We start from the raw sequence: 12376 nt of genomic DNA, 5'->3' as shown, positions 1-12376 counted from the left end.
GCGTCTCCCCTGGTTTTGCGCTGCTGGGCGTGAATGTGACCCGGTGAAAGGTGCGTTCTGCCTTTAGTCCGCCAACCTGCTAGGGTAATACGTTGGGGTTTAACTTTGAGCTTATCATATATAATGGAGGTAGACGAAACTACTGACTTTGACCCCACCACTGAGGAAGGCCAAGTCGATATTAACGATGAAGAATTCGACGCATGGACCCAAGGCGTTGAAACCGACCCCCTAATCTACGACGCGGCCCTAAAAAACGAATACGGTAGTAGGTGGAAAAGCTTCAAGGCCTCCTTGAATCGCATGTGGCAATCAAGGAACCGCGGCAGCCCCGTCCCCGAGTACTTGGAACTTCAAAATATAAGCGAACAGGGAGCAACCGCGCGGGAAACCGTAGAGTGGGCAACGCAAGAGCTACGAATGCGCTCTCCCCGTTTTGAGGCTGACGACATAAAACTCACAGAACGCAGAAACAAAGTTCTTATAAGCGTCAGAGACATGAGATATCCCGACAAAAACCGCTGGACGAAACCACAGCTCCTTTTCGACGAAAATGGCTCCATGGCACAGAATAGGCGGACACATCCGGGACATTTCTATTGTTTTGGCGCGCGGTTCAAATCATGTTCACTTGACTGTGACTCGTTTACAGAGTAAAATTACAAGAGAAATGGCTAAAAATGGCTCAAGTAGACTCTGAAAACCAGTAATTTTGTATCTTCTTCTTAAGTTTTTTACATGGCCAAAGGGTGCAAATGAAAGTAGAGGTATCATCTCGTCGTTGGGTAAAATCAAAAAAATTAAACGATAAAACTTTTTTTGAGGATTTTAACAAGAAAAAGAAGGACTTTTTAAACATTTAAGTATGGAAACATAGAGGTCGTACATCTTGATGTTGAAATATTTTGTTTTCCAAGTGAGTTGGTCGATGGCCAAAAGGTGCAAAACAAACTTTAATGTCTAAAGAACATTTTGCACCCTTTACACGGACTATCCGTTGAAATTATACTTGAGGTTTTTAAAGTTAGAAAAATGTGTGGTCTTTGCGCCTGGGTTGAGCGGGATTCCCGAAGTACTTGCAGCTGTCCGCGGGACTCTCGGCAGCATCAAAAGCTTAACCTCTATTGTTTATGGATTAAGTCATTTTTCATTTCTCGCCTAAGCTATTTATCATTTAGTAAAGATGAAAAGGTAAATTATACACCGTGAAAAGATGAAAAAACTTTTACTTTTAGTAAGTTTTTTCATCTTTTCACGGTGTATAATTTACCTTTTCAACATTCTGTTTCATTAGAAACACCGACGCAGCTCACACTAGTTTTTAGCTAGTTATATCTATCTATTTATCATTTACCTCTTTTGTCTCCAAATTGAATGAATAAACACTGTCTTGTGTGTTTTTTTCATCGGACAAACCTCCTAGTTCATTCAAACGTTGACTTTTAGGAGCCACCAAATGAGTAATTGTCATGACTCATATGCTATATATGCTATCGAAACTACTAATAGGTTTTCATATCGCTCATTCAAGAAAGGTGAAGATCGGCAGCTCCATAAAGGCTAACTGCGTATTAAGCGTCTCCTTGACTCTTAATTTATAAAAGAAAAGCTTTGAATCGAAAACAGGAATAAAAATTTACCGGTAACAAGAAGTACGCGAAACTTTCTGTTTATAAGCGATTTACTCAAACAGTTTTTCATTTTCACTAAACGGTTTTTGATAGCAAACAATTTTTTTTATAAACGACAAGAGAAAACAGAGTTTTCTGTCTTTGGCCGCCAGACTTAACCGATTAGTTAACCCCGCTTTAGGTTTTAAATCCTTCCTTTAAACTAGCATATGAGTTACTGTATTGAGTTTATTTGTCGGTTAGCTTGCAAAAGAGCCGTAAGTTTCAATTTGTAAACTAAATTCCTATGCTGGTCAAAAAAGTTTGGTAAAAAGACTAGATATTAGTTTGTTTACATGCGTGGAGGGCACTTGTCAAACACGGATTATAAAGACAATAGAGGCGGTTTTTGTCAGTCTCACACTTCGTTCGAGGGATACGCTTCGCAGCTTCCCGCTCCCCGCTTTGCTCGGATGCATTCGCCAATCAGAACTTGAGGAATTCTACTATTATTCAAATTTATGCCCACCCATTGAAATGTACGTGAGAATCTGAACTGTAAGTGCATGTCCCTAAAACAATAGGCATTCTGTGCCATGCGGTCAAGGTTAACGTGGCAAGATTGAGGGGCTTCAAAGAGGCTACTAGGAGCGACTTAGAAAGGTTGGCAACCCTGAATGAGAGGGTCGCGTTAGAAAGGCGCGCCGAGGAGCTGCAAGAAACGTTGGAAGAAAGGGAGGCAGATTACATGAGACAAAACCAACTACTCCTTGATGCTCAAAAAAGAGAAATCGACGATAAAAACCAAAGAATGATAGAAATGAGAGAACAAAAAGAAAATGCCCTACGCGAAAGAGACCAGGCTCAAAAGGCCTTCGATCTTGTCCTGCAAGACCTGGACATGAGCAAGGAAGAAGCCAAAAACTTGCATATTACCATAGCCGGCTCTTTGGAGGAACGGCGGCAGTTGGTTGCCGAAATCGACACTAAAGAAGAGCAAATCCGGCAAAGAGATCAGGCTATTGAAGACCTGGAGGGGCAAATAGAGCGTCAGCAGGAAATAATCAATGACCAAACTCGTCCCAAAGAGGAAAGGGAGGCAGCCCAAAAGGAGGCAGAAACCCTTCAGGTGCGCCTTGCGGAATTACAGGCACAAAAGGACAACCTGGAAAAGGAGTTGGGGCTTACCACCAAGGAAAAAGTAAAAAGAGCCCTTTTGAAGTATGGTCTTCCCCTTGCATTCGCGGTCGCTATTAGCACCGTAGTAGGAGTCATCCTTAACGCGCTTAAGGCTACGGGTGCAGGCGTAAAGAAATTAGGCAATGGGCTGACGGACTTGGGAAAAAAGATGGCAGCCGGTCTTTCTGGGCTGCTGGGTTCGGTTGTTTCCTTGGCACTTAGGGCCGGCTGCGAACTGTTGAAGTTCGTGGGCAACAACATTTGGATCTTGGTCGTCGCTATTGGAGTGGTACTCCTGAAGAAGATGAAGGGTTGATCTTATCCTTGTACGTTACTGGCGGCTTATCGTCGTCGGGTACCCGAGGCATCCTCGACTGGGGATAAGTAAAGACAGTGTTAGCGCCGCCTTGATAATTCGGCATTAGCGGTAGGGCAGTCATGGTGCTAATGGGCTTATGATTCCAAGTAGCATCTACAGCAGGAGCGCCTACGGCGTTCAGTCGAAGGTAGGCAACGTCGTTGGGAAGAACCTGAAGCTTCGCATATTGACAATTGGCTATCATATGAAAAGTTACTGGCGTTAAGTCTTCTCCGCTTTTTGGAGGGGGCTCCGACGAGAAATGAACTGGGTTCCTATTGTTATCTTTTTTTCTGTAAGGTAGTAATGAATGGTTATTCTCATCAACGATCCTAAACCCAGCATTGCATGAATACCCCGTGTTAATGCTAATAGTACACATGATTAATCCCAGGCCCCCAACCTTCACCCACAGCCCGGTGTCATACCAATGCTGTTCTGAGTACTCCTTTTCCTCCAGGTAATGGAGAAACCAATCTTCCTTCATGTGTGGGTTATTCATATATTACAGGGAACAAGTCCCCTTCGTTAGAAGGGGCAGCAAACATAGTTTGCTTCTAGAGACTAAGCGCCGTAAAAGTGCTAATGGTCTTATGATTATAGGCTGTATCTCTTTGATTTTCTATGCTATTTATGCAAACGCTCCCTGAGTCATCTACGCGCATTTGCAGCTTCACTTTCCCGTGGCAATCAGCAACCATGTGGAAAGTCCAAACCGATAGATTTTCGGCGCTTTGGGGGTTGGGCTCTACGGAGAAATGCGCAGGCTCCCTGTTATTTGTCTTCACACGCATAGGCTGCAGTATGCCATTCTCATCCAGGAACCTAAAGCCCACGTTGGCATGGCTGCTCGTACCAATGCAAATACTGCATATTATCAGCTTCTTTCCTGAGTAGTTCAAGTCCACGGACATCCCGGTGACGTCCACCCAAGACGCCTGGTTGTATTTTTTCTCGCCTGTGTAAGTCGTATAGACACAATCTACTCCAGCTACGTAGGGGTTGTTCATCGCCATATATAATAGCTCAGACCAACGCCTGCGGCGGCTAAGCTGTCTTTTAGTAAGTTATGGTCATATTCCTCGGTAACCTTCTTTACTGGTTTCTTTGGTGGCTTTTCTACATGCGCCTTCTTTGATGGTTTTTCTACATGTTCCTTTTTTTGTTTCTCTACGAAGTGAGGAATGCCCTTGGTCATGTCAGAGTTCACGTCATTCACCCCAAACTTCATATCCTTAGTAGCTCGCTGCAGCTTGTTGTTATAACCCACAACGGAATTAGCGTTGATAACCAAATTACTTGGCATTAACCAACAACCAGGCGACAAAGCGTAATCCAGTCTAACCTTTGATTGCTGCACCGCTAATTGATATCTCTGCACCGATTTAGATATGTCATTTTCTATTATTGCGGACTCAAATAAAGTTAGGAATTCTTGTTGCGTTTCCTGTGAAGCACCTTGGGATCCAACAATGGGGCTGCGGGTATTTACCTGCGCTCCTAAGACGCAGTAAACAAATGCTTCTATGCTGCGGTTAATTCGAGCTAGGTTTCTTAGGCCTTTTCCTTTTAATAATACAAATGGATCCCATGGACTGGGGTAAATCGTCTCAATCTTCTCAATAAGATTAAGGTTCCACCTACTACCACCTAAATCTGCAAACTCTAACTTACCTGGGTATTTTTGATGATACATGTCTGCGGGGTATGTCCCAGTCGGATGGTAAAGATAAATGATACCTAAACCATGCGTGGCGCCCTCCCGATAACGAAAGTCTCTTTGCTGCGGCTTAAACTCATTCATTAGCCTTTCTAGGGCAGCGGAATCGTAATGGTTATTCATTCTATTAAAAAGCTTCTCCCCCGGTAATGGCACGTTAAGCTCCTTCAATAGCCGGCGTATAGTAAAAGCCACATGGAACCTTAGAAAAGCAGTGTTAAACATATCCACGGCAACCCCACAGCCCTTCGTAGCCGCCCAAACTGCAAAGTTTAACTGCTGTGTCCAATATTTAAAGTTAGGTCCCTTTAACCATTCTCTGGCTTCTTTTCCTGAAGTGTGCGTAAGGTTAAAATCCTTAAAGATATTCCTTACTACTACGTCAAACGTTTGCTTACCCACTGGAATCTTCAAATGTGTTACTATTTTATCAAAGTCGTTTACACCACCTTCAGCATCGTAAAATGGGTAATCCTGGTTGGTTATTAATAGATTCTTTGGAAAATTAGGTAGCCTTTCTTTATGCACGGGTTTTGGTTTAACATAACCAGGTGGTAAAATCTTAGGATGCTTGGCGGTCGCCTTTGGCTCCAGGTCCGCATTGCTGTACATTCTTTCGCCGTTGAAGTAAATCCCATCGGGTCTCCTTTCGAACTTACTAGGGTCTGCATGCGGAAACATCTTCTTAAAGGCCCTCCAGTTGGCATAATCCCGGTTGTCATGATGTGGCTGCTCCTCAATATCATTCCCAAAAGCGTCGTACATTAGTATATATAATGGATGTTATACCATCAGCACCTCCACTTTATCCTGATCTGCCCAAGGAGGGTCCTAACGAACTAAACGCGGAGAATTTCAGGCTTAATAAAGCAAACTTAATCCTGGCTTACTTGGAAGGACAAGCAAAACACTACGAAAAAGTTAGGAAGAAATACGTCAGAGCCCGTAGTACGCTACATAAGATTGCGATAACTTCAGGATCCATATCCGTTGTGTTAACGGGCTCCGGCGTTGCTACTTCGCTTACCGGACCCGGAGTAATTGTTGGGGTTCCTTTGGCCGGCGTTGGGGCAGCCTGTGGTATCATTTCGGCTGTTGCTACGGGCATTATGAAACAGTTGTCAAGCAAAATATCCAAGCATGACACGACAATAGCTCTGTCAAGAGCTAAAGTAAATACTATTACCGATCTTGTCTCAAAGGCTTGGCGTGACAGAAAGATAGACGACGTAGAATTCTCGCTTATCTTAGCCGAAGAAGACAAATACGAGAAACTAAAGACGGATATAAGGAATAAAAAAACAGTCGTAAAAGATCTTTCCGAGGAATCTCGCAAAAAGATCTACCAAGAAGCGAAAGAAGAGCTTCAAAGAAAACTCGCTCAGTAAATATCGTGACAGGATGCTATTTACATATTGAACGCCGGCTGTCTGTTTCATATGCAAATTAAGTAGTTTCCAAGAATTACGCGTAATATAAATACGCGTAATATGTTATTGTCGCCTCGGAATCCATCCTAACAGGGGGTGGTTGGGGTCTATTTCGTAAAATATTTCGTAAATTACGTCAGGGTAATAAGGAATATCCTTATCCAACCGACAAAACATCCACTCGGCTTTTGTCATATCAGAAACCTCGGGAATAGACTTACCGGTAATTTCAGACAAAAGATAGGGAATAGCTTTGTAATATTTCCCTAGCTTTAATTTTTTCAGCGTTTTCCGTAGACTTTGCGGGGTTGGCTCTTCTAAGTGGCCTATGATTTTCTTCTTTACTTCGTTGTCTAAATATACCGGTCGATAACCTTGGATATGACTCATCCAGTCCCTAAAGTATTTTATTCTCTTATAAGGTGTTTTCTTACGACCTCCATTGGCGTAATACTGCTCTCTGGTGGCATTTGGTACGGCATTGCGAATGTTCTTACCACACTCGTAACACTGTGCTGACGTGTCATCTTCTATTTGCATTTTTTTAACACAACAAATATACTTATTTGGTTTAGTGGGTTTAAACTTTGGTTTCAAGCACTTTATACAAAAGTCATAAACAAACTCTTTACATTCATGCATCGTATATAAGACTTATCTTTTAACCTTCGTGACACAGCAGCAGGTAGGAAATTATCGCGCAACGCGGGTAATACCCGATGCGGACGCACACATTTAGAGGGGCCTTTGACGCAGGTAATATCCGTGAAATTCAATGTTTAGTAACTCGGATTTCGCGAGTCCCCCTACCTGCTGCTCAAAGTTATAATTTTGCATGAATGACCATTTTATTATTTTGCGCACAGCTTCAATTAAAGGAGATTGACTTTAAAAATTTAAAACACTCATTAATAATTCATAAGCTTATGGTCCAATTGGAGCCACCATACACGTCACGTGCATGAACCTTTATACCCGATAAAGTCCTCTTCATTAGTATTCAAGTGATTTTATATAAAGACACGTGTCTTTATATAAAGACCACTCGAATACTATGAGGATGACTTCATCAGGGAGGAAGTATGCATCCAAGTTTAGATGAAGACATAGAGCTTCATCAAGGCCATAGTCAACCCCAAATATCTTTGACTAACGTGCCTGTCTTTGCCTTGGCACGCAATATCCAACGTGTGGGAGCTTCTATTGAATCTGGTTGCGCATGCCCGTGACGTCAAATCTCTATCGAAGTATAAAAATCCATGTTCGTGACGTGTATGGTGGCTCCAGTTGAACCAAAATCTCATAAATTGTTCATGAGTGTTTTAAGCAGTTCAAAACACTCGTAGATCGTGTTTTGTCAGGTATAAAAGCACGAGGCGTACTCGTTTTTTAAACACTACATATAATATAAAATATAACAGTTCTTTTTTTCAATGCAGTGACAAAGAAGATTAAAGGAAAAAACCACAGGGATTCGTGAACCATATATATGAGACATTCATACAAATTTTATCTTACTAGAATGCCTTTTCTCAATATTACAATCTACGTCTTTTCTCATACAATCGTTTTTACTAGTAACATCTGCTAATCAGTATCAATAAAAAAGTTACATTAAATTACTAAATTACATTAAAATATGAAACTTCTTTTGTTTTCTATTTGTTACTGATAAAGTTGAATTCTTCGACGTTTTTTGTTGTTGTATTTTTAATTGGCGAATTAATAATTGCAGTGATGTTATTAAAGCAAAAGCTATACAATTTAATTTAGACAATAATGTAATTTAAAACCCTCAATTATATGTATTATGAGGGGAAAATGAACGATATATTTATGATAGAAAGAAAAAATGACTGAATTGGAGAATGAAATGCTGTGACGCATTTTGTGGAGCAATTTCATTTAAAATGTTTGCAAGACACATTCCATTTGACCAGATGAAATCAATTTAATTATTATATTGACTGCAATACTTCCAGAGCTTGAAAGAGATCATCATTTTTAGTTAATTAATTCCTTGAATAAAGCATGATAGGTAAAAAAATCATTATTACGAATTTGTTTCCTAAAATATATATATAGATTGTATGTCTGCTCTTGGAATGGAAAGCGGAAAGATCCCCGATAGTAACATCCAAGCATCATCAACACGTTGGACATACCATGCAAAAGATGGGCGATTGAACGGACGATATGCCTGGTGCTCAGGAACAGCGCGTGATCCGCACCTTCAGATTGACTTTGGTAAACCCTACAGGATAACAGCCCTGGCTACACAGGGAAGTGAGCATGATAACAAATGGGTTGAGAATTATACTGTGACAAGTAATCTGCCTGGATCATCATTTAACATTTACAGAGAAGATGGCCGAGATAAGGTAGAAACATATTATTATTCCCTCTTAAAATATCTTATATAGTACGCGATCGATTGCTCTGTAAATAGCGTTTCGACGTACAGATTATAAAGATCTAAAAGTTATTCTATTCTGCGCGACCTCTGGCAATCAAACCACAGTACTGCTCTTACTATAAATAATGCAAGTGGACATTTATTACAAAGATATTGAGCTTGCAATTTTTGCCGCATTTATACCGCGAAAAACCGACTCTGTGTATTTTACTTTTCCATATTCTTTGTACGGGGCGACGTAAATCCCTTTCACGGTGTGTGAATTTCTCTTTAGCCGCTGTAAGAACCCAGGAGATGTACTCGGGGGGTAAAATGACGGGGGGTGGGAGTCCGACGGAGCTTCATATTGCAACCCCCCAAAAATACTCAAAACCTGAAATTTTACGCCCAAAAAAATACATGCATCCAAATTTCGGACCCAAAAAAATACAAGACTTAAATACCTCAAATATTACAATTACGTTGTGTTGTCTTCTAATTATTGTTATCAGTATGTTCCTTTATGGAACTCACGCCTTGCTAAAAAACAATTCAAACGAATAATTTTCTGATACACGGATCGAAACAAAAATTGAACTTGGATATGTGACAACCCAAAAAAATACGGGTTTCTTTCTTTTTTAGTCTCCCTCGCATCCGTTTTTAGGGTCGGTCGTCACGCAACGCTCCCTCCCCTCGTTGTGTGACGACCGACATTAAAAACGGATGCGAGGACGACTATTTCTTTTTGAGACCTAAAAAAATACGTGGTAGATCTCTTGACTCAAAAAAATACCGAGAACGAAAATTGTCAACCCAAAAAAATACGTCGGACCTCCGCGTCATGTTACCCCCCGAGTACATCCCCTGTAAGAATAAGCTGATCCTCTGTCTCTCTTGTTCTCTTTCTTAGTTATAGCTCTCTGCAGGCGAAAATGAAAAACGAGAAGAAGTTTTCTTTTCTTTTTTCATTAGATTTTCATTGGAAACAGGGACAGTGGATCTGTGGTAAAAAACAAATTGAGGAATCCTGTTATCGCAAGGAGATTAAGAATATTACCACAAAAACAAGGAGGATTTTCAGGTCTTAGTCCTGCGTGCATGCGAGTAGAGATATATGGATGTGACCTTCCTTCAGGTAAGTGTATAGTAATAATAAGAATAGGTCATCCAATGTCTATGATAACCCTGTCTGTATACCAGTAGAGATATATGGATGTGACCTTCCTTCAGGTAAGTGTATAGTAATAATAAGAATAGGTCATCCAATGTCTATGATGACCCTGTCTATATACCAGTAGAGATATATGGATGTGACCTTCCTTCAGGTAAGTGTATAGTAATAATAAGAATAGGTCATCCAAGGTCTATGATAACCCTGTCTGTATACCAGTAGAGATATATGGATGTGACCTTCCTTCCGGTAAGTATATAGTAATAATAAGAATAGGTCATCCAATGTCTATGATAACCCTGTCTGTATACCAGTAGAGATATATGGATGTGACGTTTCTTCAGGTAAGTATATAGTAATAATAAGAATAGGTCATCCAAGGTCTATGATAACCCTGTTTGTATACCAGTAGAGATATATGGATGTGACCTTCCTTCAGGTAAGTGTATAGTAATAATAAGAATAGGTCATTCAATGTCTATGATAACCCTGTGTGTATACCAGTAGAGATATATGGACGTTTTCTAATCGACTACCAAATTGATTGATCATTCAGATTGTATCCAGATTGGATCTCGTATTGTTGCAAAATGGACCGATAAACCAAAGGGTGGATATCAATACCTCAAGGCCTACCTTACAAGCATCAGTAGAAGGTACTGGAAAGCAGAACTGGAAAACGAGAATCATTTCAATCATCGGTATAAATACTTGTTAAAGTACGAAGACTTACCGTTTGTCCTGGATGTTCCTCCCAAGCACGAAGAGTTACAAGTAGGCACCAGGGTGTTAGCATCATGGGGATATACATATTTCACTAGTACCATCAAGACAGGAAGAGACAGATATAACAGATACCGTGTGAGAGCAGATGATGGTGATGAAAAAGACGTTACAATAGATCAAATACGTGTACTTAAAGCACCTACATTTTGTAACTAAACTTTGAATGGCCACTTTTAAAATACGTTCCTTTGCATGAACTACTTTTTTTAATAAAAAGATATAACTAGCTAAAAACTAGTGTGAGCTGCGTCGGTGTTTCTAATCAGAAACAGTAATGATGAAAAGGTAAATTATACACCGTGAAAAGATGAAAAAACTTACTGACGTTTCGGACGCTAGTCCTTCGTCGGAGTAAAAGAGAAAGAAGTGGTAGAAAGGAGTGTATATATGACAGAATAAGACAAAAGAAAGCAATGAGAGCAATGTAGGCAAGGAAACAAAAACAAACAATCAAAAGACAAAAGAAAAGGTTAGTTGAAAGTAAAGCGTTCATTAATCCCGTTGGGACTAAGAGTGCCCAATAGGTGAATAAGCCGCATTTCTTTGGTCTTGCGACAATCATTGTTGCTGTTAATTAAAGAAAGACCGAAAACAATGAAGTCAGAAAGAGAATGGTTAGCTAGATTAAAATGGCGGGAAACTGGTTTGGTGGGATTGTTATTGCGAATATCATAAAGATGATTGCAAATGCGATCACCAAGACGGCGGCCACATACAAAAGATTACAGCGGGTACATTTAATACAGTATACAACATTAGAAGTGGTCAGTAACGTCAGAAAGTTTTTTCATCTTTTCACGGTGTATAATTTACCTTTTCATCATTACTTTTTTTAATCACCGGATTAAAATCTGATTTTAACAATAACTTTTTAATTGACTTATAACATTCGTTTTTTCATTGAAATCTATTTTCTTAGTTCACTGTGTAGATCCAGATCATGTTTTCCTAATTCAAAGGTAATAATAAATTGATCTTGAATTTTGAAAGGGGTTATTGGTCATTGCATTTATAGTCCTTTTACTTTGCCAAAACGTTACTTTTTGCAGGAATCTCTTTGCAGGCCTAGCAATCTTGAAAAGTAAATGCAGAAACCAAAAGTTATGTTGACGGATCGCATTTTAGTCACAATAGCGCAATAAACGTAAAAAAAATGGAAACGGCCGGACGATTTCCCTCGAGCACACTGGTTTTGATTCCTCACCACCGTTAGATAATTCTGTACGCCACGAAAATCAATCTCATTTGACCTGTTGTTGTATTGGATTTCATTCAAGAATGTTCTTCCTGTTTAGTCTGCCTAGCGCCTAACCCCATGATTCTTGAAGGTCGCTACGCAGGCTATTTTACCGTTTAGCGTATTTGTTTTCTGCAAGTGAGAGCCTTCGTCAAATCACTTGATGAGCCTTGTAACGTCATACAAGAAAGAAAACGTTGGTCTATAGCTGCGACGGGATCATATAAGGTATTTGCTTTTTGTTAAGCCAACAGTTAATACTGTAAATCATGGAATGATTTTTACTCAAACCTTGAATTAGTAAGTAGATTAATAGAGGAGAGTTGATCTTAATACCATTTGTTTTCTTTTGTGTCTACTTGACTATTATACACTATCTAGAAACTGTTTCACGGTCTGAGGAAAATCACTATACGTTTGTGGAACCATACTAACCTATGGTAGAAAATATAAAAACTGGCTCAAACTAGCATCGGAATATGAAGCA

The 12376-nt window shown here is 40.1% G+C and overlaps 1 protein-coding gene across 1 annotated transcript in view; it reads left to right on the top strand.

Moving 5' to 3' along the window:
* Positions 1-11536, top strand: part of LOC148904578 (CUB and sushi domain-containing protein 1-like) — a 33560-nt gene extending 22024 nt beyond the window's left edge. Inside the window, exons 6-8 of the mRNA XM_089025005.1 lie at positions 8383-8678; positions 9668-9830; positions 10423-11536. Of these exons, the coding sequence (XP_088881131.1) occupies positions 8383-8678; positions 9668-9830; positions 10423-10808 (845 nt within the window). The 3' untranslated portion in view covers positions 10809-11536. The remainder of the gene's footprint in view (positions 1-8382; positions 8679-9667; positions 9831-10422) is intronic.
* The last annotated feature ends 840 nt before the right edge of the window (positions 11537-12376 follow it).

Source organism: Actinia tenebrosa, unplaced genomic scaffold (genome assembly GCF_029948245.1).
Source record: "Actinia tenebrosa isolate PJP-AT-01 unplaced genomic scaffold, QUT_ActTen_1.0 PGA_scaffold9__36_contigs__length_13948895, whole genome shotgun sequence".
NCBI classification, from domain to species: Eukaryota; Metazoa; Cnidaria; class Anthozoa; order Actiniaria; family Actiniidae; genus Actinia; species Actinia tenebrosa.
The sequence above is the reverse complement of the archived record's forward strand: the minus strand, read 5'-3'. Positions and strand labels throughout refer to the sequence as shown.